This window comes from Falco cherrug, chromosome 13 (assembly GCF_023634085.1).
Source record: "Falco cherrug isolate bFalChe1 chromosome 13, bFalChe1.pri, whole genome shotgun sequence".
Classification (NCBI taxonomy): Eukaryota; Metazoa; Chordata; class Aves; order Falconiformes; family Falconidae; genus Falco; species Falco cherrug.
Window position 1 is genome coordinate 35,402,785 of NC_073709.1, and position 26,067 is coordinate 35,428,851.

Sequence of the window (26,067 nt, forward strand, 5' to 3'; positions counted from 1 at the left end):
CATCTGCTGGAGCACCTGGAGTCAGGGAATGGGGAAGCTGGAGGGGTGAAGGGGTTTACTGCTGAACCCTGACTCCTTTGGTTTGTCTGTAGATGCTGAAAGACATTAAGAAGGAGAAAGCTTTGCTGCGCCGGAAATCTGAGCTTCCTCAGGATGTCTACACTATAAAAGCCCTGGAGGCCCACAAGAGAGCAGAAGAGTTTCTCACCTCAAGCCAGGAGGCTCTCTGACGGGCTCAGGAGCTGGGCCAGGAAGCTCTTGCCCCATCCCTTTCCCCCAGGGGTCACAGAAATGCACTCAGTTCTCATGTATAAATAAGGAATGAACATGGTGAGCTGTGCCTGTCCTCCACTCCATCTGCATCCCTCCAGGGTAGATCTGGTTTTATGTTATGACTTGTATCTCACCACTGCCATATTCTCCTGCTCTTCCTCCTTCCTCCTGCTTTTCCACCTTGGGTGTGCGTGCGTGAAGGGAGCCTGCCTGATCTGGGATTGTCTCAGCCCACGCAGAAGTCACTTCATTTCCAGCTGCTGCCCAGTTCTTACTCTGCCTGGGAGCCAGAGCCTTGCTGCCCTGCAACACAGGCTCTGCCTTGGCCAGGGACTACTGAGTGTGGCTCTGCATGCTGCTGCCAGCCCCAAGTGCCCCTCTCCACCATGCCTGCCCTGCTGCCTGTGCAGCCCAGCCCTGCAGTGGTCAGGGGTCAGGCTGAGCTCAAGGGCAGGAGCCTGCGGCAGTTTGGGGGGGCTCTGCTGCCTCTCTGCCCTGCCTTGGGGTGCAGCGCTGCAGCTGGAGGGTCTTGCATACAGCGGAGGAGATGTTCACTTCCACCTTTCTTTTGCTTCAAGCCCCTTGTTCTGTTCCCCTGTCAGTGGAGTGGGGGGTTAGTGCTTTGTCACCCCCAATAAAGCTGGGTGCAAGTACTACATACTATTGCAGCCTTCCCTTTAGAGCATCCTTAGAAGCTCTCTGGTGGGAAAGTGAATTCCTTCAGCTGTTTGTGTTGGTCCATGCTGACTCATCTCCATCCCAGTGTCTTGGGTTAATTGTGGGCCCAGAACTAACTTCCTGCTTTGTAGCAGGTGTCAGCTACTGACTTCTGCTTTCTTCCTCTACCTGCTCAATTAAAATACTCCTGTAGCTCGCCCTTTGTCGCTGTATCCCATCCTTAGCTCTGCAGTGGCCAGGGTTTCTAGGAAGCTTGTGCTGCTCAAGTAGTCTCTGCAAACTAGCGGAAGAAGCGATGGATACACATATTACGTAGCCAGGCTGCATTTCTGAGTGTTCAGTTGTCTCCTCTTTACTATCGATGGCTAGGTGCTACTGCTGAATCGCTTTGTGGGTGCTCTGAGCAAAGTTCGCCTTGCCCTGTTACTTTGGCACCTGCTGTGGCCTGAGGCCTTTGTTAGTTATCATATGGTGCATCAGGGACTTCTTGTGCTAATTAGCATTTAGAGCACACTTGCTGATAGCCCAGGGGGTTGCACAGCACTTGGGTGCTACTGTGATCCAGCTTTCTCCTCTACCTTTTGTGGTGCAGATTCAGTGCCAGGCCAAGGTACCACCTCGGGAAGGTTGGCTTGTAATAGAAAAGGGACTCTTCCTTGCTTCTTACCTGCTGCACTTGCTTTCTTGACATACAAGCTTAAGTGGGTTTGCAATAGTGCAGGGAGCTTATGGGGTCGGTGCTAGTCTGACACTGCTTTGCAGCATTGTGGGATGTTGCAGAAGGTCCTGGCATATCTGCTTGTCCTCACCCATAAACCATTCCCAGGTCAGAGGTTTGTCCTCTCCAATCTTACTGCTGGTGTGCAGCACATCTTTCCTCCAACCCACACCAGGCTGTTTTTCCCCCGTGTATCCTGTACCCCTGCCCTGTTTAGCTCTCTTTCTGTTCGGCCCTCGTTAGGCATGCCACCATCTCTTAGGAGCAGCTGGCAAGCATGAGTATGTGCGAGATCACAGCAGTCATGCAGGACCCCACCTCCCCTCTGCTTCATGCAATGGGCCAGTTCGTCAGGAGACTTTTGACACACCTCAGGGAGGTTATTGCTTATTTTGAACATTAGCCCAAGCTCATGGTCAGCTGCCAATCAATTACCTCATGCCTGGCACAGAATGTAGACATGCGCTGGGTAATGCTGGATGGTGCACAAAAGCGGCAGGCACCTCGGGGCGCAGCGGAGACAAGGACTGCCGAGTACCACCTACAACAGGGCTCGGGCTGGGGGGGATGTTTCTTCCCATTGCAGTATAAGCTTTCCAACTTGTCCGCTTAGCATTGCGTTGTAAGCCGCCACCTCATTTTTAGAGTGCTACAGCATGCATATGCCCTCAATTGAGCCTGCTTGCTGCTAGGCAGTGGCTGCCTTGCATTGCTGTGGGCTGCTCCGCCTGCAGAAGGAACAGAGACTCTGGTGCACACAGGCTGTCATTGCCGCACAGGTGGTCTGTCTGTGCTGGCAGTCCCTGAGCGTGGCTGGAGGAATGCTGCCAGGGTTGTGCCATGTGCAGGGGCAGGACCATAACGCATCACGACTACGTGCTGTACAGCTTCAATGTTCTCATGGCTTTGTGTGTCTTGTTCTGGGTCAGGGAACTTATGCTTAGTACCTTCACGTTGCCGTTACTTTGCTGCCTCTTCATTCCAGTGTCCTGGACATCTAAGAAGGGGACCATGTGAGGAAGGGGGGGGGGTGGGGGGGGGGGGCGCACGCATTCACCCTCTCTGCCACACGTACCACTCGTATGCAGACCTGTGTCTGCCACGCTACAGCTGCCCCTTGCTCAACACTTGGTTTCTTGCATTAGTGCTGCTCATTTCTACCTATGCCTTTCCCCACATCAGCCAAATGGACAGAACTGGAGCTGCCTCTTCCACTTCAACTGGCTCCCTCCTTCCAAGGGAACAAGAAAAACTAACTACTGCATTCACCCCCTGGACACAAGTATTAAGCTGCTTACAGTTCATATGTACATATGGTGTACTTTATTTTCAGTAGAGCATTACATAGTATGAAAGTGTTGGATTTTGTACAGATGTCCCTGTATGTACAGAACTAAATAAAACCGACCTCTTGGAAAGACACATTGGACTCCGCCTCTGATATCCCAACACATGGCCCCTGGCCTGGGAGGATGGAGGGGTCCCAGCGTGGAGAGGGACTTCCCCAGCACTGACAGCACAGGACACATCCAGCGTTTGTCCCAAGGGAACCTGGGTGAAGCCACCCTCCGTCCACATGCACACCAGTACAGGAACCGGTTGGGTTCCTCGAAGGCAGAGGAAGCCAACGCAAGGATGTCACAGCGACTTACGTGCCAGCTAGGACCAGGAAAGGAGCGGGGAGGGAAGTTGAACCACGGCAGTGGGAGAAAACGGGAAGCCGATGCTGGCAAGTCCCGTCACTGCCCGGCTGCGGGCGCAGCGGAGGGGCTCGGGGCAGCGGCCCTGAACGTCAGCTGGGCCCTCACTGCCACTGGGGCCGGGGGCCGCCGAGGCTCTGCCGCGCCTGCAGCGTGTGCTGCACCACGGCCTTCCACTGCTCCTCCGAGATCTGGCTGGCCCAGGCGGGGATGCCACGGGTGGGGAGCTGCACGCCGGCCATCGTCCGCTTCACCAGCTCCACGTGCTCTGGGGACGGGCAAGGCGTGAGGCCGCGGCCGGGGGCGGCCGGGGGGCCCGCCCCGACCCGCTCTTACCTGCGTCCATGGGGATGGAGCTGCGGTTGCTGGGAGCCGCGCCGCCTTCCGCCGCAGCCGCCGCCTCCTCCTCCTCGCTGTCTACCGGCGGGTCGGGCAGATGCAGCCGCAGCATCTACGGGGAACGGCGGGCAGCGGGGACCGGGCCCGGCACCCCCTGCCGCCCGCAGGGCCCCGCCCCCGCCCCTCCCCGCCCCAGTGCCGGCCCCCCCGGTACCTGCAGCCGCTCCTGCAGCCCGGGGCCCGGCTCAGCGCAGCCCTCCGGCCCGAGGGGGGAGCCCGCCTCAGCGGGGCCCTGCTCCGGCTCCTGGCTTAGCGGCTGGTATAAGTACCCGCCGCCTTCCGCCGCTTCCTCCTCCTCCTCCTCCTCTTCTTCCTCCTCTTCCTCCTCCTCTTCCTCATCGCCGCTCCATCCCGCCGCGCCGTCGGGGGCCTCCGGCGGCCCCGGCTCCTCGGGACACACCCGCTCCGGCCCCATGCTCCGCACCACCGCCATCCACCGGGCGCGGCGCCGGGGAGCCCCGTCACCGCCGGGGAGCCCCGTCACCGCCCGGAAGCGCCGCCGCGCCGCGGGGCATTGTGGGTGTTGTAGTTCCGGGTCGCGGGGGGCCCTGCGCCGCCCCCGGCCTCCCCCGCCGCCGCCATATCGCGTTCGGCCGGCGGCAGCGCGGGAAGCTGGGCAGGCACCTCCTCCGAGGGGTCCTGGGCACGGCTGGGCCGTGCCGTGCCGCTCCGCCCTGGCGGGGCGGTGCTGTAATACAAGTCCCAGGAGCGGCGGGCGTGGCCGCTGGAGCGGGGCTGTCGGGCCGCCTTCCTGTCGTCAGGTACGGCCCCGGGGCTGAGGAGGGGGCACCCCGGGGCTGAGGAGGGGCCGGCGCGGCTAGAGCCACCCGTAACCCGTCCGTGAGGGCCGGCGCGGGGGCCCAGGCTGCCGCCTCTGCGGCGGCCGTTGGAGGCGTGGGGCGGCCCTGAGGGGCCGGGGGCGCGCAGCCCACCCGCCTCGTCCCGGGGGCTGCCCCGTGCCTCGCCCCGCCGCAGACGCCGTCTGGGGCGGCTTCAGCGCCTTGACACCTCCCGCGGCTCGGCCACGCTGCCAGCCCGCGGCGGGGGCTGCCCGCGGGTACCGGCGGCTGCGGGGCCGGCCCGGGGCCAGCGGCGGGTGCTGAGGAGGGCGGTGGCGCGGCTTGTGCGGAGCGAACAGCTGCCGGGGCTGCCCCGCTGCCGGGGGCCGAGGAGCGTGCCCAGGCTTAGGCGCCGCACGTGGAGAGGGGGAGTCTGGGGGGCCAGGTGGGGAGAGGGGGGACCGCGGCTCGGTATGTGCGGGATGAAGCCGGGCTTTGGGCAAAAGTCAGCCAGCAGCGGGCAAGATATTGGGGCAGAAACCAGGAAGCAGCGCAGCTGTCCGCAGGGACGACACGGGGACGCGGTCGGTGCCTCCCGTGTCCAACGCGAGCTTCCGGAGCCGTCTGGGTTAAGCAGCTCAGGGGCTGTTCTAGCACCATCTCGTTTACAGCCGCTGGAATTGCCTTGCGAGTGTCCGAGCTGCTGAATGTGCAAGCTTGCAATTTCACACTGCCTTAGTCTAAATAGTCAAGGCATCAGATAAATGTCAAGCGTGAGTGAAGAAAGCGGCTTGTTCTCATGCTGTCTCTAACAGTAAGTTGGATGTGCTTGAAATAGAACTGCCTGTATTGGACTGCTGTGAGCTGGCTGGTCTATTTTAAGTGTTACTAAACCTTGTGGCTGGCATCTTTTGGGAGACGGGACTGAGGCAGCCACACGGTAGGATTCGCTCCCTGGAGCAGCTTTGCAGGAGCAGTAGCTGGCTCTGCTTGGGGTGCTGCTGTAAGCCTGGGGGTAACGGAGCGAGCCCTTGAAAATCCAGGCCGCTTTCTGCTGGGTTTTTCCCCCTTGCTGTGGGAATTGACTGCAGCAAAGCTAATGCGAGCAGCTTTCAGAAATGGCTCTAGGTTTCTTGCTGTGTGTGTAGAGAAATCAGGCAGCCCGGTGAACTCTCTTTGCGCAAAGAAATGGATCCAAGGATATATATTTTTGTTCTAAGATTATCATCTGCTGTACTTGGAGATGGTCAGTAGCTATCTATCTGAAATGAAATGTTTTCATAGGTAATTGTAGGGACTGAAAATAGAAAGTCTAAAGCAAATAGAACAAAAAGCTGAAAAATCTGACCAAAAGCCATGGTTACTTCCCCCCCCCCCCCCCCCCGCCTTGTCTTTTCCCCTTACATCTATGACCCTTTGCTCAAGTCACCGCAACAGTTTTGGAAGGTATGCTAGTGAGAAACTATTGAATGATTTTTCTTCTGATCTCAGAAGGTTGTATGTTGTGCTGGTAGACTCTTGTTAGGTGTAAGCTGGGGCTGTTAGGTTGAAGGCTGTTTCAGGCATTCTGTGCATCTTCAGACATCAGCACAGCCAGCTATTTGGGAGTGCTGTCTATAGGTGCTGTCTTTGAAGAGCACAGAACTGACTTAAAACCTGGTTGTTCCCTTGCTTAGCAGTGAAATGGTCCGGGTGGATTGCTGCACTCCCTTTTCTGGATGTCAGCGCTGACGGAGAACAAGGGAGGTGTTGAAGGACGTTCATAGCTATTTCTCTGCTTGTGAGTTTCCGCTTGTGGTCAGGTGTCATGCCTGGCTGCAGTGACAGAGCCAGTCTGCGGTCACCCTATGGATGTTGTTGCACCACTTGCTCTGGAAGCACATACCTGGGTTTGTGGTGCTGTGCACAGTCGGTGGAGGGCTTCAGGAATTTCTGTGGGACCACAGTAGGTTGAGTACTTCTTAATTTTAGCCTCCCAGTGCTTAGTGGCACAGGAACAACTCATTGCTATGCTCATTTAGGTTCCGGCATCAGCAGCATCAGGTACTTCAACAGTAAGTAAAGTGTAACCTGATTTTTAGAAACATTCTTATTCCTAGCAATTAATGACAAGACCTACTAGGGTTTCAACCCAAATTTCTCCGCGTTCTTTGCGCTTGACTGTAACTCTGGATAGACTGTGCCAGACCAGAGAAATGGGGAGTTGTGAAGATGACATGATTGCTGCTTCTACAAGTGCAAAATGATATTGGAAGATCTGTTAGTTTTTGGAGAGGTGAAGGTGGGGAGCTGACACATGCACCAGTGAGAGCAAGTGCTTGAACAGAAGCACACGTGCCCTTCTGCAAAGGAGACCCCATGTGCATGCGTGCACGCACATGGTCAGGATGCTCAGCGCATTGCTTCTCCCAGCTGAGATTGGGGGAAGAGAGGCAGCCAGAGCTTCCTGATCTAAGGTGAGCAAGTGTATGCTGAACTAATAGAGCATGTGGGAGTGCAGTTTCTTTGGTTTTGTTTCATTTAGAAAACCTCTTCTTTTGCTGCATAAGAAAATTGTACTTGTTTTGATGGAGCTTTTTGGTCTCCCTATAAGTATATGGTCGCAGTTCTTGGGGGCATGATTCCAGCTGGACATGCTGAATCAGTCAAAGGAGATTCCTCAGACCTTCAACCAGCTTCTGCTGTGGGTGTGGATGAACTGCAGAGGCTGCTCTAAAAGAGGTGCAGCTCTGGGGAGGAGAGGGGTGGCTCAGCAGGATGCAGAAAAGGGACACATGCCTAGCTCAGGGTCTGCACAAAGCCCTGTAGAAGGCAGCCCTCCTCTTAACGCTGCTAGCTTTTGGCAGTAGCAATAGCTTCTGTGATATAAATGGTTCAGGCTTAATTTTTCTGTGGAGTGAAAGCCCTTCCTTTGATCTGTGATGAATGTTAGTGTTGGTAACTGTCCCTTTGGTTTGCGATGCAAAGTGAAAAGGCACCTGTTCTGCCTGAGCTGGCACGTGTACTGCCTCCTGCAGCCAGTGTCCTCCTGGTTCTCTGGTAAAATTTGCCTCAGTCTTGTCAATATTTCTGTTTTATAGCTTAAATGCCTGTTGCTGGTGTCCTAAATGAGAAATCACAGAATGTATTTTGCATAACTTAATATTGTACAGTTGGGGAAAATTGTCAGTAAACTGTTTCATATTGATTTTTACTGTTCCTCTCTCCCCCTAGCTGTGCCCTGTGTGGTCTTTGAAGAAAAAGGCACCCTGCCTAATGTCAGGTGTATTAATGCCTCCTATTAAGAAGTCCTCATAGGAATGTGGTTGGAAAGTGATGTATTTATGTCCTTGTATCATATAAACTATCATTAGAAATCAAAATCTGAAATGGAACTTGGCAATGTGCATAGTTGTTGGACAGAATTTTTTTTCTCAAAAGATGTGTTTAACTCCTATTTGCAGATAGAGCAGGGAGGGGAACTGCAGGAGGAGAATTGGCGCTGGGACAGATGACTAGTGTAATGAAACCATTCCAAAAAAGGCAGGAGAGGAGAGAGGCTGGAGCTGGATGCAGAAAGCATGGGGAGGAGTGGGGGATCCTCGGGGGACAGGGCTGTGCAGAGAGGAGAGGGGGGTGGACCTGTGTGGCCGAACTGGGGAGAGCAAATGTTTGGCAAAGGCGGGAAGATGTGACAGTTTCAGAGTAGGGTTGTGGCCAGTGGCAGAAGAGAAGATGGAGTCTGGCTGGATGTTTGTATTTCAGTGTGGAGAAGAGCACTCAGGTTTGGAAAACCCTTGCAGCTTGTTAAATCCCATGTTTTCCTTTAGCTTTTAATACGTGATCCTGTAAGGATCACTTCACACTTCTTACTGTTTTCTTTTCATAAAGCCAGTGTTTCTGCACGCCCTGAGTCTGACAAGTGGCAGCAACAGGCTGCGCTTGCTAAGTTTTGTGTTTGCTCTGAAGCATTATCCTTGTCCTGAGCCAAGGGGAAGCGCAGCCAACTTCAACCCTGCTGCTGCCGCCCCAGGCCTCAGTACAGCCCCCTGCCTCCTAGGGAGGCTGATCTCTGGAAAAACCTTTCCCAGTCCTGGTAGAAAATAAAATTGCGACATAGTTGCTAGAACATCAACATAGTTTCCTACATTTTAACCAGCCAGGCCTTGAGCTGCAGCCGCTCACTTGACCAGATTAACTTCTTAGGATGTGCAGCCTTCATTTCCTGTGTTCCTCTGACTAATCTTAATTACGAAACTGTTCAGACAGGGTAGCCAGCTCCTGCTGGAGTGAAAGGACCAGTGTCCTGCTCTGGCAGAGTGTGCTGCTTGGCACATGGCTCCAGTGAGCTCCAAAGGGTGAAGAAGAGTTTTCCAGCCTGTCTGGCAGAAAAGGTAAGCGTCTTGGTATGATTGCCTGCCTGCCGTGCTAGGCTGTGGTGCTCCTCTGCCCCAGGAGGAACCAAGTGGAGAACTTGGAAGTAAGATTCATCCTCTTAATCTTCCAGGTTCGGGCATAGTCTCAAGTGTGTTGAAAATATTGGCACTGGTGATGAAGTCCAGTTAAGTTCCTGGAGGAGTCTCTTACAGAATCACTTAACCAAGAGGTGGATTTGAGGAAAATATTGGTTAGATTTTTCAGTCATAACTCATGACTGAGGCAGGAAACAGATTTAGATATGTGAAACCTTCAAAACAGCCCGAAATAGCCACTTTGGTGATCTCCATGGAAACTCAGCTGTTCTGTAGCTTTGTGGAGGCCTTATACAAGAGCTGCTGCCTGGCTTAAAAAAAAAATAATAGTAATTTAAAAACCCAAACCCAAACCTGCTAGATCTGAATTTGGGATGGTCCCAGGCATACAGTGAAGTGTAGCCTGTAGCGGAAGGGGGGCTGTTCCTGGGTCCTTCTGGTGCAGCTCTGCTGGAGAAGAGCTTGATGTGGCTTTCTGGGTTGCTGACTGCAATGTAGGTTACGGTGACTGCTGCAGGAAGAAATGGCTTTGTGGGAGGGACTCCTTGGTCTGCATTCATCTCTTACATGTAAGACTGCAGGATGCTCTGTTTGAACTTTGCACATGCCCTGTGGTTGTAACTTTTGGGCACAGAGCATGCTCTGGATACCAGTCTCTATTTTGGGAACACCTTGAAAAAGAAATTGCTCAAATATTACTGAGGTTTAGGAGCTCTGGAACGAGGCAACTGGTTTCTGGATTCTTTAGAGCTGTCAACAGTATGCATAGCTGGAGCTGTAAGCCTGAGCTCTGCTCCATGCCAGGAACTCCCTGTTGGGAGCATCTCTGACGTTTTTCCCTGGGTGGGGATAAAATGAGAGTGTGCAGGTGGGCCAGATATGGTGGCCCTGTAGTGATCAGACTGCAGATGGGCTGTACGGGTGCCCAGTTGTGAGCGGTGGTTCTGCTTGGCTGAAGGGCCAGGGGAGGCAAATTGGAGCAGAGTAGCATGGCACTGTCCCTTCTTGCTGCTGTCCAGGTACTTCAGAAACTTTAAAAAGGAGGAAAGTTCTTCTTGTGAAAACTCACTACTTTAAAAAAAAAGACAGAGAAAATGTGTAGGAATTTTAGTCCTCCTTCTAAGGCATCCACAAATTTTTTTTGCATTCTGCAAGTGCTAAAACTGGGTATGGGGTGGGAGCATGCTGACTGCATCTTCCAAGAAGCTAGAACCAAGTGATAAAAAAAGATAATTTTCTTTAGGCTGATTGAAACACTGATGTCTCTTCTAACAGCTGTTTTTCAGCTAGGGGAAAACTGTTAAAGAATTGAACAGACCTGTTTTTTTGGAAGCACCTGGGCAGGACTGTGCTCCAGATCCTTAGACCCAAAGGAGAACTCTGCAACAAATCAGCTGCAGTGACTTCTCTAAGAGCTGATCTAAGCCATCTGCTTGAAGCATGAAGCATTATCAGTTTCTTGACTGAGATACGATGTTGCAGAATTTTTATAGTTATGCCTGGATTTGCTGGGGGAGATAAAGGCCCTTACTCTGATTGCTAGCAAAGACCTTTCTCCCCAGACTAGGGCGTTCCTTTTCTCTGATGTTTAATTAAGTTGGACCCTAGTGCTCAAATCTGTGAGTCCACATGCTAGTGTTGTAGTCCACCTCCGTATCAGGGAGTCAGTTGCTTTATGTGGGGACGGTTCTTTGGGGATTTTGTTAGGTGGTGAATTTTTAAAATATTTTCCTCTGCTGTTTCTCACAACTGATCAAAGAGCATGCTTTCTTCCCTCTGGCTCTGTTATTTTCACCTTCACAATTGGCTCTCGCTGTGTGTTTTCATTCATGCGGACAAATTGTTCTGGCATGTACATGATATGTACATGACCAGGGCATGGCTGGGTGCACTTGGCTGCCTTTGCCAAAGGTCCTTGGCTTGGGCTGCCTGTACACCCTGATTTTTTTTTTTTTTGTATGCAAGGGCATCTCTACTTGCTCTTCAGAGCCTTGCTCAAGTTACAGTACCTGCCTTGTGTCCCCTTCCCAAGGGGAGATTAAAACTGTCTCCAGTTGGGAGCAGATGGGTGAGGGTACACCAATGTGACCTTCGTAGCTGGTGTTCAAGGAAGATAGGGAAGACCTGCAAGACTGATTTTATTATTTTAGCATTCTGTCTCTGTTACAGCCAGGTGACATCGTGGTGGCCCAGGAAGCATGCAGCTGTGGTGCTGGGGGCCCTGAAGACTGTTTGGCTTGCAGAGAGGAATGCTACGGTGGGCAGTGCACTTGGAAGGTGGGCCGCGGAGGGTGAACCACGCGGCCGTGGCCGTCGGGCACAAGGTCTATTCCTTTGGCGGATACTGTTCTGGAGAAGACTATGAGACTCTGCGGCAGATTGACGTCCATGTTTTTAATGCAGGTAGATTTGTCCTTGTGCATGAAGGAGTTGCTTGCCTGGCTCGGTTATTACTTTTCTTGCCCACTGCTGCTTAACATGTTCCACTCTGTAACATGCTGTCTGTTATCAGCATATATGGTAGCTTTTCCCCTTGTGCAGTCCTGTATTTTCAAGCCTCAGGGGCAGGGGAGGGGCTGTGGTTCAGCAGAATTTTAGAATAAGGACTCACTAGAAGTAACCATATAGCCAGTGGTTTCTTTTGTCTTTGTTCTCTGTGAACAGTAACTCAGCTAGGTGCAAAGAAGTGTTTAGCTGGTTCAGGTCCCCCATCCAGTTGGCAGCATGACCATGCTCAGCTGCCCCTCTTGTGGAATGGGAAGGGTGGGAGCCAGTGTGCTTGTTTAAGGCTCCAGGTTTAGACTGTTGAGCTGTGTCCCTGGAGGGGCAGCTGACAACCACTGCCAGCATGATGGAGTCAACAGGGGCATATGGCTAGGATAGGGGCCTTCCCATTTTGGCAGCAGCTATCGTGCAGGCTCACAATGTGGCTTAGAACAGCATCCAGAGCTGGAGCTGTTTGCATAGGGTAGCCAGTATCCATCATGAGGCAGAGTTGGAGCAGTGACTGCGCTGTGAAAGGCTGTATTTTTTGATGCAGTGCTCTCTTTGAACTGAAGAGGTTACTGAACTGGTCCATGAAGTATTTCTCTGTAATTAAGCAAGTATTTGAAAAACTGCACAGATGCTTGGATGGGATGAACAGAGACAAGAGCAGAGAACCAATGACCACTTTCGCAGACAGGACAGCATGCTGAATGCTCTCCTAACATGCATGTGGCGTGTAGGTAAAACTAGTTTGTCTGCAAGACACAGTGAATTCACTTCTCTAAATTTGACTCTGGAGAAGACTGACTTGTGCAGTAGTGGATATAGCCATTGGCTACACAGGGCTGCCAAGAAGACCCGCTCACAGTGCAGGGGGGAGTGTAGCTCAGGATCTTGTGAACAAAGACATCTCTATCCAAAGAGATTGGGCTCTTACATTCAAGACAGTTGAATGTCATGGCTTGTAAAATGCGCTGGTAGAATATTGCTCTTATGCTGGAAGCATACTTACCATGCCCAAAGGAATGCTCTTGCATTGTCTTTCCTTTTTACCACTCCCAAATATTAAAGTGTCACGGTGCTGCAGCTGCCACGTGGGAGGTGACGCTGGCTTCTCAAGCCCTTGCTCAGTTAGCATTGCTGGGTTCCAGTGCTAAAGCCAAGATGCTGGATTTTGAATGATCTCTTTCAGTCTTCTAAAGAGGAAGACTGTGGTTGAAGTAGGAAACATCCCATCCAGCTTGACTTTAGCATTGGCCGTGCTTCCTCAGTGCCCTTCCTGCCTCTGGGGTAGGTGCTCACCTTTTAAGATGCCTGACCCTTTCCCTATGTTAGTATTTCAGGAGAACTGCAGACTGTTTTCTTCTATATTTTTGTGTTACCTCCACACTGAAACCAAAACTGAAGGCTGTATGTGTGGTAGAGGGAGGGTGGGTGTCAGGGTGCTGTTATGTAGTGGCCACGTAACACTTGCTGTGACTTTTGCACTGTCATTAAACCCTGTAATACCTGTTGACTGCTCTGGCTACTGTTGAACCGTGACACACAGGCTGCCAGGAAGGAGAACCTGTAATCACGGGGAGCTCCTACTAGTAACACAAAGCTTGCAGGGAGAACTTGGGTATGGGGGGGGGGGGTGTGTGTGTGTGCTAAAGGAGACAGACAGCTGTCTCATCTAAAGCTTAAAAAACAAACCAAACCCTATTCCTACAAAGCTGCTGCACTGCTTTACTTAAACTGCACTACTGCAAGTCCAAATGATGCCTTCAGGTGTGCTCCCTTGCACGTTGCTGCAGTGAACTTCTGTGCTGCCTATTCTTCCAGCTTTGAGTCTCTTCAAAAATGTTACTAGCCTGAAGTAGTGTCTGCATTCATTATCACCTCTGCACTTTCTCCTTTCCCTTTTTTGTGTGTGTGTGTGCACTGTACCTTCACTCACAGTCTACGATGAGCCAGAGTGGAAACCTCTTCAGTGTAATTGATGCAGAATAGAACCTGTTTCTGTCCAGAGTCCTCTGGTCCTCTAGTGCTTCCTCTAGTTTTGCCTGTGACAGGGGCTTGGGGAAAACTGTGCTTCCATATTCCTTAACTACCTGCTACTCAGGGTCAGACACAGCTTTGTCTTGCTTACTAGACTGCTTCTGCACCCTGTCATAGCAGGGAAAAGCACCGTGCAGAATGGGTTGTGACCTGTCAGCATGTGTAGTGGGTTTAGCACTTGACTTGATTTGTGCTTTCAGTGTCTCTGCGCTGGATCAAACTGCCTCCAGTGTGGACAAACAGCCGAGACCATGTGAGAGAAGTGCCCTACATGAGGTATGGGCACTCAGCAGTGCTCATAGACGACACTGTCTACATATGGGGCGGTCGCAACGACACTGAGGGAGCCTGCAATGTGCTCTATGCCTTTGATGTCAGTAAGTTCCAGCCTCTCGCTCTTCCTTGTCACAATTGCCCTTGATGAGACCTTCTCTCTGCCCCATTGCACTGCTCCCCAACTTGTTTTCCTGTTCCTCTGTCTCTCTACAAGATGACAGTCTGGAGGAAATGGTGCAAATGGGGAATCGGTGTTGCTGGCTGCTTCAGCATGTTCAGAAAGGCAGCAGCGTGGCCAGTGTGTCTGAACACTTGACTCTCTGTAAAAACCTTTGAACAGAGATTACTGAGCTTGACTCATAGTCAAACTGGGTTTAATTTTTCTGTCAGCTTTGTGTGCTCTCTCTGCTAGCAACTATGACTGAAGCATTCATTCTGTGTATGTTTTATTCCTTAACTGTGGCTGAACGGTTGCAGAGAGAAGGGGCTAGAACTCTCGAGGACTGTGGCTCCTTTCCAGGGTGGTCCGTCCTTCTGAAAGCATGAGGGACAGTGAGGAATAAAACACAGATGTTAGGGACAGGATGGCAAAATAAGGGGAGGCATGAGCCAAGTTAGACAAACCTGAAAGATAAACTCCTTGAGCCTTTTGGTTGGCTTCTCCGTAGTGCTGCTGGAACACCTGGGGAGAATGGGCACCATCAGGAACTGGATGGACATGGGTGTTAGGAAAGGAAGGGAATACATCTGGATTCTGAAGGCATGTCCATCTAAATACTGACCAGTAACTGACTTGCTGAACTTGGAAGGAAACTGCTTGCTCTGGTGCTTCGTTGTGGGTTCCCTTCCTCGCCAGGAAAGTCTCACAGCTTGGAGCTGCTCTCTGGGCACAGGGTTTCCCCCTTCTCCTGACAGATGCAGCTGGGAAGCTACCAGTAAACCTCTGCCTACGCAGAGGCCTTGTAATGGCAGCTGTCTGCTCTCCCTGCCAACTCCAGTGCTTTAGCATTAAGTGAAAATTAATGGAAAGGCCAGACTTCAGTCCTGGTCTGAACCCTCTGCAGCTGTCTGTACGTGCTGTGCCTGTCCCCTGCCAATCCTGGAAAGTGAGGCTGGCAGCCACAGTCCCATCTGGTGTAAGTTCCACTGTGGGAGTCATATCGGGCTGGATGAAGTCCTGGCTGAGTGCAGTTTTCTCCCCTGGTGTGCAGAGCTTATCACAAGTTGAGGTCTTTTCCACCTCTAATTTGATGTGTGGCGCTTGGGTGAGCTCTTGCTGCTACCATGTGACTGGGCTTGGAAGCAGCCCCATGAAGGAAAGGAACTTGATAGCCACTGCAGCTTTCTCACTAGAGGCTGCGCAGGGATTCTGTTGACCTTGCAAGACCCTTTGTGTGATCCCAGCTGGAGCCTAGGTGGGTATCTGTGCCTGCAGGCCAAGTTCAGAGAAGTTATCCTTGTGAAGAATGTTGCTTTGGCTCCGATGTTACCACAGCCTGAAATAAGCACTGCTTTTGGCAGCTCGCAGCAGTTAGGGAGGGTGGGAGGAATGTCTCCTGCTGCCCTGAGGCTTATCTGTGCCTCTCCAGGCTCTTGGGACAGGTGCCTGTTAGTGCTTGGCAGTGAGCTGCTGACTTGGCTCCATGTTGCCCTGGCATGGAGAGGAGTTCTGGCTGGATTTAAAGTCCTCCCCTAAATCAAGCCAAGCCCTGGAGTGTGCAGGCTAAGGGGCTGAATCTGGCTCGTGTGGGCTTACAGGGAGCAGTGTGAAGGGGGCCATGAAGGAAGAAGAGTGAGGAAAGCTCCCCTTGAAGAGGGGACGAGAATGTAACAAGAGGAGCAGATAAGACAGGGAGAGCTGCACTGCAGAGATGGGGATGTGCATAGTGGCTCTGTTGACACAGTGAGCTTATGGTTAAGTGAATTCTGCTGGGATTTGAGAGTTGTCTTTCCTCAGTCAGTTAGTCAGCATCTCCACGGTGTGAGGTCAGTTGAGCCACTTGGCATCACTGCTCCATTGTAATTGAAACTGTAAATGCAGAGTTGATAAGTGACTCACAAGTAGGCTTTGCAAGAGATTAAATAAAAATAACATTGCTCAAGCAGTGGTGTGCTACTCACACTTAAAATGTGAGCTGTTTGTCAGGTTGGGCAGAGTCTGTGGCCATGGCTAGGAGCTGAGACCTCTGTCATTGCCCCTCTGGAGGCTCAGGCAGATGGCCTCACCTGAAGAAGCTTGCAGCCTCTCTGGAGAAGCAGGTGCTGTGTGTAAAAGAGAGAAGGATTTCTGTCTTAGAAATGAAGAACAGTAGTAAAGAGCTATTCCATCCCCACATCTGCTGTATTTTCTTAGTGTTGCCTTCTGTTTTGTTTCAGACACACACAAGTGGTTCACGCCGAAAGTGTCTGGAATGGTCCCAGGAGCAAGAGATGGGCACTCAGCCTGTGTCCTGGCAAAGAGCATGTTTATCTTTGGAGGCTATGAACAGCTGGTGAGTAGTCTGTAACTGTTCTTTGGAGATCCCTTGGGAAAGAGGGTGTTCCTACCCAGGACACTGGTATAGGCAGGATACAGGGTCATATTGGTATCCATAGTTGCTTTCATTTTATAACTCTGCAAAGTTATGGCATTAATTACCCAGGTTATGCTAATTGTTTTGTGGAGATGATGGTTGGGAAAGTACGCCTAAACAGAAGGTGGATTACTATTTTTTTTCTTTCCCAAAACATATAAATTTGTGGAGGTAAAAATAGAAATATTTTTATATATACTTTTTTTCCTGGGTCATTTCTCTGCCAAATTTAGAGAGATAAATAAATATTTTTTTAAATAAATGTATATTGATCTACATTTATTTTCATTTGTCTGAGAAATGAGCCAGAAAAATCACCTTCCAACATCTGCAGTGTGGCTGTGTGGTTTTTTCATAACCTGATGCATGTTCCCTGTATTCTGTGCCTGCTCTCACATGTTGCTGATCCCCTCCAGCAACTACTTGCTTGCCCTCCTATTAAGAATGTCTTCAGCCAAAGGTCATCCTGCACTAGCTGTCAGTGTGCCTACTGCTCCTTTGAGCAAATCCTTATGCTCTGATCTTAAGAAGTGGGTAAATACCATTTCAGCCAGTCACCAGACTCCAGAAAAACTGTGCAAAGTCACATCTGTTTATTTGGAATGAAGCTAAGGCTTTGTTACGGAAGTCTCTGGTTATTCCCTCTCTTCTGAGGACAAGAGTATGCCAAATCCATGATCGTGATTATGGCTGCAGGGCAGTTCAAATGTGGCTTGTTTTTAACTAAGACCAAACAAGCCTGTAGCTGTCTTGCTGCCGTCTCCCCAGCCTGGAGGAGCAGGAATCTGTGCTGTTCCTGTGAATGCAGGCTTTTCCAGGCAGCTAGCTGCAGATGAGTTTTGTGGGATCCTCAGAACCCAGAGTGTATTTGCTGCTGGAAGCTTAGCTTCCTGGAAGTAATTTTAGCTTCTGCCTCTCATCAGGTGGCCTTAGCAAGGACAGTCTGTCTCGTTAGTGCCCCTTTCTTCTGTCACTGCATGGAGTAGAAGCAGGTTTCTGCTGTGAATGTACATACTGTGTGCAGGACAGCCTTGAGGGGAGGAGCTGAGCACCAACCAAATGGGAAAGCTGCAGGCAGAGACAAGACACCTTTGAGGAGAAATGGATTTTGCCTCCCTCTTGTAAAGTGATAAGTGCGCTGCCTACCCTGACGTTTTGGAGCAAGCACCGTGTCTCTTGGGAATTGCTGACTCAAAGGAGAGTAGGTCTGTAGGACAGCGTCCTTTCTGGGGTTGGATGTGACCAGGCTTCTCAGTCCCTTTGTGACCAGACTGCCCTGCTGTCTTCCAGGCTGACTGCTTTTCAAACGATATCCATAAATTGGACACCACAAACATGATGTGGACCTTAATCTCTGCCAAGGTCAGTGTTTGCTTTTCCCTCTGGTTTGTGGAGAAAGTCTCGTATCTGCTATTCTCTGCTGCCTACACTTGTCTCACAGCTCCTGTCTGGTGTGGCTGAGATCTGCAGGAGGGGAAGCTCTCCAGGAGAAAACAGCCACCCCAGCTTCCCCATCAAGATGTGTCGTCTCCCTGGGTAACCTGCATTCTTTCTCCTGTTTGGTTTTACTCTGTCCCTGCAGGGTACACCAGCTCGCTGGAGAGACTTCCACTCCGCTACCATCATTGGAACAAAGATGTACGTATTTGGTGGCAGAGCTGATCGTTTTGGGCCATTTCACTCCAACAATGAGATCTACTGTAACCGCATTAAAGTGTTTGATACAGAAACAAACTCCTGGCTGGACTCCCCTCCAACTCCAGTGCTCCCTGAAGGCCGGCGGAGCCATTCGGCATGTAAGTGTGGGTCTGCTGAGAGAGGAGGACAGTGGAAGGAAAACCCTGGCTGCCTCAGAAGGGGTGTCTGCTCTGCTTGGTGGACATGTGTGTTAGCAAGGGGTATTGCAGAGCCTGGCTTCTGTGGAAAGCCACTGCCCGCTGCAAAGCCTTGCATGTAACCCTGCACATGAAGGTGATATAAGCAAAGGTGGATAACCAGCACAGCTTTGCTTTGTGTTTGATGTTGGGACAGGGACCTGGGCTCTGCCTCGGGTGGCACACTGATGTCTATGCTTACTCCCCACAGTCAGCTACAATGGGGAGCTGTATGTATTTGGTGGCTACAACGCACGCCTGAACAGACACTTCCACGACCTCTGGAAATTCAATCCAGGTATTTATGCTTTTAACTTTTTGCAGTGCTAGTGCTCAAGGCTCTCAAGTGTGTGAGTGCTCAGGTGAGCATGTTCTCCAAGGACTAGGAGCCTGCTTGGGGGTAAATGGCTCTTCTGATAGCATTGACAGGAACTTGCTGCTGTGCTTGGGGATCGCTGTTCCTCCTCAGACTGTCTCCAAATCTCAGTTAGAAGGTGGAAAAGCAAGTACTGCTGAAAGACACAGCTAATCAAATGGGCAGTTGGCAAAACTTTGTCTTGTTCTTAAATATGCAAAAGTGTTGGCAGCAAAGAAGATGTGGGAAAGCAACGGGATTAGGGGAGCCAGAGAGTTTAGCTGGGGAAACCATTCAACTTGAGCTGTAGGATCACCATACCACACTCTCTTGGCACCAGATCAAACTGTGCAGCAGAAGAGATGGTTGTTCAGCAGGTACCCTGAATATCAGTCAACTGTGAGCTGGTTTGGTGTCCTCAGGCACTTTTTGCTGTCCATTAGACTGATTTTGTTTGCTAATTGCTTTGCATAGTAAAGTTACCTGAGAGCAGCTGACTTGCTCCCCCAGCTGATCTGTGAGCTAGTGTGAGAGGTCCCGAAGCTTTCAGTGCTGTGCATTAGCGATTAATCACCCCCCAGCACCTCAGCCACAGAGAGCAGCAAGGACAAAGGCTGCTGCGGTCTTCTCCACCTGGTTCCATTCCGCACGCTCCCACAACCAGGCTGTCCCAGCAGTCTCCACTCTGCAAAGGTGCTCTGCATTCACAGTGGCTGCCAGCAGATGGAGGTGGCTCCCAGCTCTCCTTCCACGTCTGGACCGCGGCAGGGTGCTGGGGGGAGGAGGCTGCATGCTGCTGGAGCTCGGCCCTTTGCAGCTCCCTATCATGTCCAGCTTGCTGCCAGGGCATCCCAAGGTGCTGACGCTCAAGCTTTGCAAGCGAAAGGCCTCGATATGCAACTCCCGTCTCAGCAGGCAGAGCTCCAGGGCTGTGCCTAGTATCTAAGTGACACTTCAGTAACAACCTCATAGAAGGGTCGACAGGGAGGGTGGGTTCTGGCTTTAAATCCATAACCTGCTTATATCTGGGTCTTGTCCAGGCTCCTGTGACAAGCTGGTGCACTCTTTCCCACCCTTTAGTTTCTCTTTCTTGGAGGAAGATCGAGCCCAAGGGGAAAGGCCCATGTCCTCGACGCCGGCAGTGCTGCTGCAGAGTGGGGGACAAAATCATTCTCTTTGGAGGCACCAGGTGAGTTGCATGGTGTGGCTCTGTGAGAGGGTTTGCCATTCCCTTCAGCACAGTGTCCCTCCACTCTCTGCCCCTTGCTGTAGTCAGATGCACTTCAGAGGTTCATGGCAACTGTCTGCCTACCTTACAAGTGTAAGAAATCATGTGGATCAGGGCTCCTCTAGGAAGAGGCCAAGGGAGGGTTTGAGGATATCATGTAAGCTCATAAAGTGCCTGTTGACAAGCCCTCTTGTGCAAGAGGAGGCAGAAATGTAACAGGAGGGGTTGGGCAGTAGTCGAGCTTTCTGTGAAAGAGGTAGTGGGAAGTGGGGAGGAGATCCTGCCTTCAGAAGGACAAGTATCCCAGTCTGCTGTGCTATAGCAGACCTTGGGCTGAGTTATCCTCCCCTGCATGCTGCCCTGCTTCTCCCACCGGAGTTTTTCTTTTGTGGGGAAGTGTGGTGTCTGTCAAGCTGCAGTGGGATGTCAGCTCAGCTGGGAACTGTTTGAGGAGCCCATACACACAACAAGGCAATGTTCTCTTCTGTGCCAGTGTTCCTTAGCAAAGTTTCCATTCACAAAAGGGACCTGGTGTTAAGGATTTAGCTGTCAAACACTGGAGGTGATACTGTCAGGGTGTAAGGTGGCTGGATGTGGCCAAGAGCCTTAACAGCTGCTGAAAGAAAGGAAGTGGCCCATCACCAGGGCATGCTCTGTGCTGTCTGGAATGACAAATCGCAGCTCTGGAGCACAGGCCTATTTGCCATCTACCTTGCAGAGACACCTGAAGTACTTTCAGCCCTCCACATGGTTTGGAAAGCTTTGGGGTTTTCTCTGGGACGCTGGGAGTGGCTTTTTGGGAATACTTCTGAAGACAGATTGGGGCAGAGGACAAGGCAGGGCAGGTTCTGCTGATGGACTCACTGTACCAGTGTGTGATGAAATGAAGGGCCTTCAAGCCCCAGGATTGGGGGGGTGTGTGTGCTTAGCTGTAGGAGCCTGTGTGAGGGAGTGCTTAGTGCAGGGGAGGTAGGCAGAGGTGCTGAGTTTCTCCAGTCTTCTCAACGGTACTGGCTGCTGTTCTGGATGGTAGAAGACTCTGAAGGGCATGATGGCACTTCCGGATTCTCTCAGATGCTGCGGTGTGGATTTGTGTTAGAGCAGCAGCTGAACTCTGATGTTAAACCTAGGTGCTCCTAGGAAATGCCAGCAGACCACAACAAATACTGACACCAGCTTTTTGGAGTTTGATCTTCCTCTGCCGGGCAATGCCTTGTCTTCTGCACAGAACAACTTCAGTATTCAGCTTGTTCCTTAATCCAGGCTCAACCCCAGTGTAGGCCAGTTCATGGGCACCAGTGTGGGATAGGAAGAGCTGCTGGCAGCCAGGAATGCAGCCTGCTTGGACTGCCAGGAGGGTCTTGCAGGCTGGGGAAGGGGGAGATGGGGGTGAGGACTGGGTTTGCTTCCTGTAACAGTTATCAGGTGTATTCTGGAGCTGCCTGGCGAGATAAGAAATTTTCCAGGAAGTCGTTGTAATGGAGAACTCCCTGTGGTCTGCCTCCTGACCTGTGCTCCCCTGCCCAGGAAGGGGGAGGAGGTGCTCACAAGGCGGGGATCCGGCAGGGCTGCTTGGAGGATGAGCTGGCCGGCTCAGCTTTCCAGGCAGCATCAACTGGGGACAGGCAGGCAAAACTCCTTTGTGTCCTGCCTTCCCTGACAGGATTCATATACATTGTAGACTGTTTACTGCTGCAGGGTGCCTGCTCCTATGGCATCCAAATTCTTGTTTATTTTGTAGTCCTGCCCAGAGCCTGGTCTTTTTGCCTCAGCTGTGGTCTCTCACTGTGACCAGGAGCAATCCTGTCACTTGTGTCCCATTTAAGTGACCAGGAAGTCCTGCAGCCCTAAGCTCACTGTTCCTGTTAGCTGTGTCACAGCTGGGGCCCTGGTCTGGTCTCCCCAGCATGCAGAGACCACCCACAAGGGAGAACGAGGGGGAGAGGGAATGCTATAAAACAGAGTTTAGCTGAACAGATGCTAATACAGGTTTGGCTCGAGGCTGTGTCTTCCCTGACAACACACAGGAACGCCTGGCTCTGGTGAGGGAGTGGGGCGCTCTCTGGGCCCTTGGTGCAGGGCCCAAGGCCCTTTGCCAATGTGCCCATTTGCTGCGTGGCTGGAACAAGCAGTTTTGCTGGTCTCTCACTGGCAAAGGGGTGCCCTACAGCCCACTGTCTGGGAGCTGCAGCTCTCCTGGTCTTGAACTCCAGGCTTTCCCTAAGTGCTTGCAGTTTGGCGATTAAAACCACAGACGCTGTGCCTGCTGGCTTTCCTTTGAAAGATAAGGGATGGTCTGGGGTTTCCTGTGACATGGATGTAAGATTAGATTGTGGCATGGTAAATGCACAGGGTGGAATTAAAGGGGCTCTTGCCTGTATCCAGGCAGATGGGACCCATCAGCAATAGCATTTCTCTGTCAGCAGTGAGCTGTGCCCTGCGGTTTGTGCTGGGGTTATGGGAACCGGGGGGTGGGGGGCAGGTACTGTCTCATGTTGCGTGAGATGTGAAGCTTAGCGGGTTATAGGTGGGGAAGCAAGTGACACTGGGGTGAGAAGTCACTGCATAAGGTCTCAGCTAAGCAGTGAGGACATGCTAAATTGCCTTGTCACAAACCGAAGTGGGACTTAAAACACCTTTTCTTTCTTTCGAATTCTTCAAATGACCGTTAGCCATGGGAGTGCTTTCCCCCTGTCCAGGCACTAGCATCCCAGCACAGGCTGGTCTGTCTGTGCTGGGGGATGCAGTGACCACTCCCTCAGGTGCTTTGCCTGTTCCATCAAGACTGCAGAGGAAGGAAACCATAGGTGAGGCTGCCTGTTCCCTAGACACATCTGAAGTCGTAGCTCTTAACTAGCATTTCAGGACCGACATCAGATGGGAGTATCGGCAAAATGAGATTAGTTTAAAACAACTGCTGCACTGATCTGTGCCTGACACATGCTCAGTTACAGTCTTCTGAGATGCCATCCCCAGATGGCAACAGAACCTAAAACTAGTCCAGCTTCTGGCCTAGGCAGATGCAAGCTAGTAAAATAGGGTGTTTTCCTGGCTGCATGTTGCTAACCTGTGGGCTTTTGCTGGAAAGATTGTGCTAATGCAGGAGGTACATATGGCTATTGTGGACAAAGAGGAAAAGAGCTGCCATTAAGCCAGGTGAAGACCTCAGCATCTCCTCCAGGTGCTTATTCTCTGCTGCTGCTTTTGCTGCTCTGTATAAAAAGCTGAACTTCTGCAAAGCACTTTCCATATTTCCTCAAAGAAAGCAGCTTGGCTTATCATAGTCTGGTCCACCGCAGTGCTGGGGTGGTGTGATGTGGTGTGTGCTGCCTCTGTCCCTGGCATCATCAGTGTTCCAAGAGCTTGCAGACGGAAGTATCTAGCTCACGTGTTTCCATGACATGACTCATGAGTAACATATGGCTTGTGGCAGTCTACAGATATTTCATGCAGCCCTGGGAAGCTAGAGCTGGGGTGGGCAGGGAGAGCGCAGAAGTGTTGCCTGTTAGCATATGGCTTCTTTTGTTGCTTCTCCAGGTTGCAGAAAACTTGGCCACTAGCTACTTGCTGAGTCTGCCACCATCTCTGGAGGTGGGTCATGGTTCCCATGATCTGTGGCCCTGCAGCACAACTAGAAAGCCTTGCAAAAAGTCCTCTTGGGTCTCCAGCTTATCTCACCTGCCTCACTGGGGACACCAGCACAGCTTTTTGGACTTTGTACTGTGCCATTGTGTGATGTCTGATTCTTCCTAGATCACTTGCCTGTCCCATGTCATGTTCTTCCAAATCCTCTTACTTCCCATTGCATGCCTCCCCTTGGCCATGAGGTGAAGCTGGCCTGAGGTCTATAAAAAGACATGGTGTGGGCTGTGGCCTGCTGCCCCAGGCGGTGTTTTGGGCCAGGTAGGGATGGGCTGAGCCCTGCCTGCCCAGGCAGTTTGATCTGTGTGTGTTTCCTAACGTGTTACTAGGGCAGCCTTCCATGATGCGGCATTGCTGTGAAGCTGGTTAGTCCCAACAGTGCGGGTTTCTCTGGGTGATGCCTGCCTGCTGTGGAGCAGCCCATGGGGCCTGTTGTACACACAAGAGCAGGACAGATGCTTGTGCAAACACACCTGCCTGACTTCAGGAGCTGCTGTAACAGCCCTTCTGCAGCCTGCTCAGTCATCCTCTGCCTTGTCCCAGGGCTCAGCTTTGCCTCTCTGAATGTAGCTCTTTGGAGGGTTGGATCCACTGAAATTGCTTCAGGGCTCTGCATGCTCAGCAAGCCTCGGCTGTGGAGGCAGCTATTTGCCAGCACCATCCTCGTGTCCTGAGGGTGGGTGCCACGGCTCTGGGGGAGGTTGCAGGGTTGCCCAGTTGTTGGAGAGCCATTTGGGAGGTACCTGGGGAGGGAGGAGTATGAAACCAGACAGAGGTTGGTCAGTGTACAAGTGGGTAAAAGGGATGTTCCCAGCAGAGTGTACCCTGTGTTTGGCAGTGCAGCAATGTAAGAGAGACAGGTGATGTGGCAGGGAGGCTTGCAGTTGGAGCCACTGTGGTTGGGCATGAGGAGGCAGCAGCCTCCCCCATTCCGTGCCGTGGCTTGTGGAGGAGATGGTGTGTGGTTCTGCCCACTGGCTCTGTGTGGCTCTGCCTGCTCTGCAAGGAGCTGGGACAGTGATGACTTTGGGTTCTTCTGGGGGAAGCAGAGGGATCAGAGGGCCCCTGCATGGGGCAGGCAGGCCAGAAACAATCTTGGACTTGCTCAGCCCTTGGGGAGCCCAAGGGACTGCAACTGGTGCACAGCATTTTGGCACCAACTGACACACTTTGTTGGCTTCTGCAGCCCGTCTCCAGAGGAAGGAATGGGTGATGAATTCGACCTGATGGATCACTCCGATCTCTACATCCTCGACTTCAGTACGTGAGCACTCCCTGCCCAGCTTGTGCCTCTCACCACAAGGTGCCCTGTGAGCAGGCCATGCTATGAAGCACCATATCATGTCCTGCACGGCTCCAGGTGCCAGCCTCTCAGAGCCTGGCAGCTGCCTCTGACTGGTGTATGTGGCTTAAGGCAGACCAGCCAGACATACAGCTGTGCTTGCAGGCCTGAGCTGGGCTTATGGCTCTTCATGCACTCCTTCACACGTACTTCTTGTGGGAGCACAGAAAACTGCTCCAGCCTCGTCCCACAGAGGGATGGTCAGGCTGCTCTGCCCTGTTTCCTGTGGCACTGATTGCATGATGCCTGGATCCCCCTCTCAGTGTCCAGATGAGGACTGCTGTGGCTAATTGCCCTCTTTCCACAGGCCCCAGTCTAAAGACACTGTGTAAGCTAGCGGTGATTCAGTACAGCCTGGACCAGTCCTGCCTTCCCCATGACATCAGGTACTGCGTGCCTTGCTGGGAGGTCACCCCATGGGTGCTCCCTGTCCTTGGGGTGTTCCAGCTCTGGCTGAGGGCTGCCTGGGGCCCCCCTCAGCCCTGTGTGGCTTTGGGGCAGGCTGGGCTGGAGACCACAGCCGCAGCAGATGCGCGGTGGAGCTGCTCCAGCCCTGGGCACTGTGTGTGTGCTTTCTCTCAGTCTATCCCGTTGGTGTGTTACAGATGGGAGCTCTCGGCCATGACAACAAACAGCACCATCAGCCGCCCCATTGTCTCCTCCCAGGGCTGACACCGGTTCATCCCTCTGCCACCCTGCCCTCGCCCCTCCACACACCGACGTCTTGCTCCACTGCCTGCATGAGTTTTTAGCCCTTTCAAGCAAGGAACATGTGAGCTCGGTTTGTCTCGCCCTAGCTAGGCCTCCCTCTGCCCTTGTCATGCTTTGGGCAGCATGAGCGTGCAGGCAGAGCTGGCCACTGGGCAAGAAATTGGCTTGCCCCAGCAGCACAACTGTGAGCCCTGCTCCTTGCTGATGGCTCCAGCATCTCCTGCTTTCCTTCCCCTTGTCTGTGGAGCTGCAGCTGTGCTGGACTAATCCCTGGACTCTCCAAGGGCCTGAATCAACTCCTACCACCAGCCATGGCCCTGGGGTTGGCCTCAGGCTGTGAACTGTTCCCACGTGGCCTCAAGGGAGCAGGGACCTCGCCTGCACCCACCAGCGCTGAGCAGCTTCCTGGCACCGAATGGCAGGTCCCAGCCCCAAGCTGAGCCAGATGTGGGGGCCTGGGCCCAGCTGGACTCTCTGCCCAGCTCCCGTTGTAAACAGCAATTGGGGGGAGTTTTATAAATGGTGAGGCGGATGTGATTTG

General features: G+C 52.3%; 3 protein-coding genes across 7 annotated transcripts in view; 2 read left to right on the top strand and 1 right to left on the bottom strand.

Moving 5' to 3' along the window:
- Positions 1–3,091, top strand: part of PPP2R5D (protein phosphatase 2 regulatory subunit B'delta) — a 30,945-nt gene extending 27,854 nt beyond the window's left edge. For both annotated transcript variants that reach the window (XM_055726186.1, XM_055726187.1), the window contains exon 16: positions 93–3,091. In XM_055726186.1, coding sequence (XP_055582161.1) covers positions 93–230 — 138 coding nt within the window. In that variant the 3' untranslated portion in view covers positions 231–3,091. The remainder of the gene's footprint in view (positions 1–92) is intronic.
- Positions 2,970–4,302, bottom strand: MEA1 (male-enhanced antigen 1). The gene is made up of 3 exons (XM_055726196.1): positions 3,923–4,302; positions 3,706–3,820; positions 2,970–3,637 (listed from the first exon to the last, which is right to left on the bottom strand). Exons 1-3 carry the CDS (start codon positions 4,199–4,201, stop codon positions 3,474–3,476), a joined length of 558 nt encoding a protein of 185 aa, XP_055582171.1. The 5' UTR covers positions 4,202–4,302; the 3' UTR covers positions 2,970–3,473.
- KLHDC3 (kelch domain containing 3) lies at positions 4,287–26,063 on the top strand. 4 transcript variants are annotated; one of them, XM_055726191.1, is made up of 13 exons: positions 4,416–4,529; positions 8,792–8,920; positions 9,034–9,132; positions 11,168–11,401; positions 13,726–13,902; positions 16,178–16,293; positions 17,665–17,736; positions 17,957–18,170; positions 18,460–18,546; positions 19,684–19,792; positions 24,660–24,733; positions 25,123–25,201; positions 25,421–26,063. In XM_055726191.1, exons 4-13 carry the CDS (start codon positions 11,248–11,250, stop codon positions 25,485–25,487), a joined length of 1,149 nt encoding a protein of 382 aa, XP_055582166.1. In that variant the 5' UTR covers positions 4,416–4,529; positions 8,792–8,920; positions 9,034–9,132; positions 11,168–11,247; the 3' UTR covers positions 25,488–26,063. The 4 variants fall into 4 exon arrangements, with proteins under 4 accessions (XP_055582165.1, XP_055582166.1, XP_055582164.1 ...); XM_055726189.1 differs by lacking the exon at positions 9,034–9,132; XM_055726190.1 differs by lacking the exons at positions 8,792–8,920; positions 9,034–9,132 and having other exon boundaries at positions 4,287–4,529.
- Positions 26,064–26,067: the final 4 nt, after the last annotated feature.

Excerpts from the sequence above, each read along its gene's own strand:
- MEA1 (XM_055726196.1), bottom strand. The coding sequence starts at position 4,201 with ATGGCGGTGGTGCGGAGCATGGGGCCGGAGCGGGTGTGTCCCGAGGAG. Across the intron at positions 3,821-3,922 it reads GGCTGCAGGAGCGGCTGCAG|ATGCTGCGGCTGCATCTGCC; the intron begins GTACCGGGGGGG and ends CGTTCCCCGTAG. Across the intron at positions 3,638-3,705 it reads CTCCATCCCCATGGACGCAG|AGCACGTGGAGCTGGTGAAG; the intron begins GTAAGAGCGGGT and ends GCCCGTCCCCAG.
- KLHDC3 (XM_055726190.1), top strand. The coding sequence starts at position 11,248 with ATGCTACGGTGGGCAGTGCACTTGGAAGGTGGGCCGCGGAGGGTGAAC. Across the intron at positions 13,903-16,177 it reads GCTCTATGCCTTTGATGTCA|ACACACACAAGTGGTTCACG; the intron begins GTAAGTTCCAGC and ends GTTTTGTTTCAG. Across the intron at positions 25,202-25,420 it reads TGCCTTCCCCATGACATCAG|ATGGGAGCTCTCGGCCATGA; the intron begins GTACTGCGTGCC and ends GGTGTGTTACAG.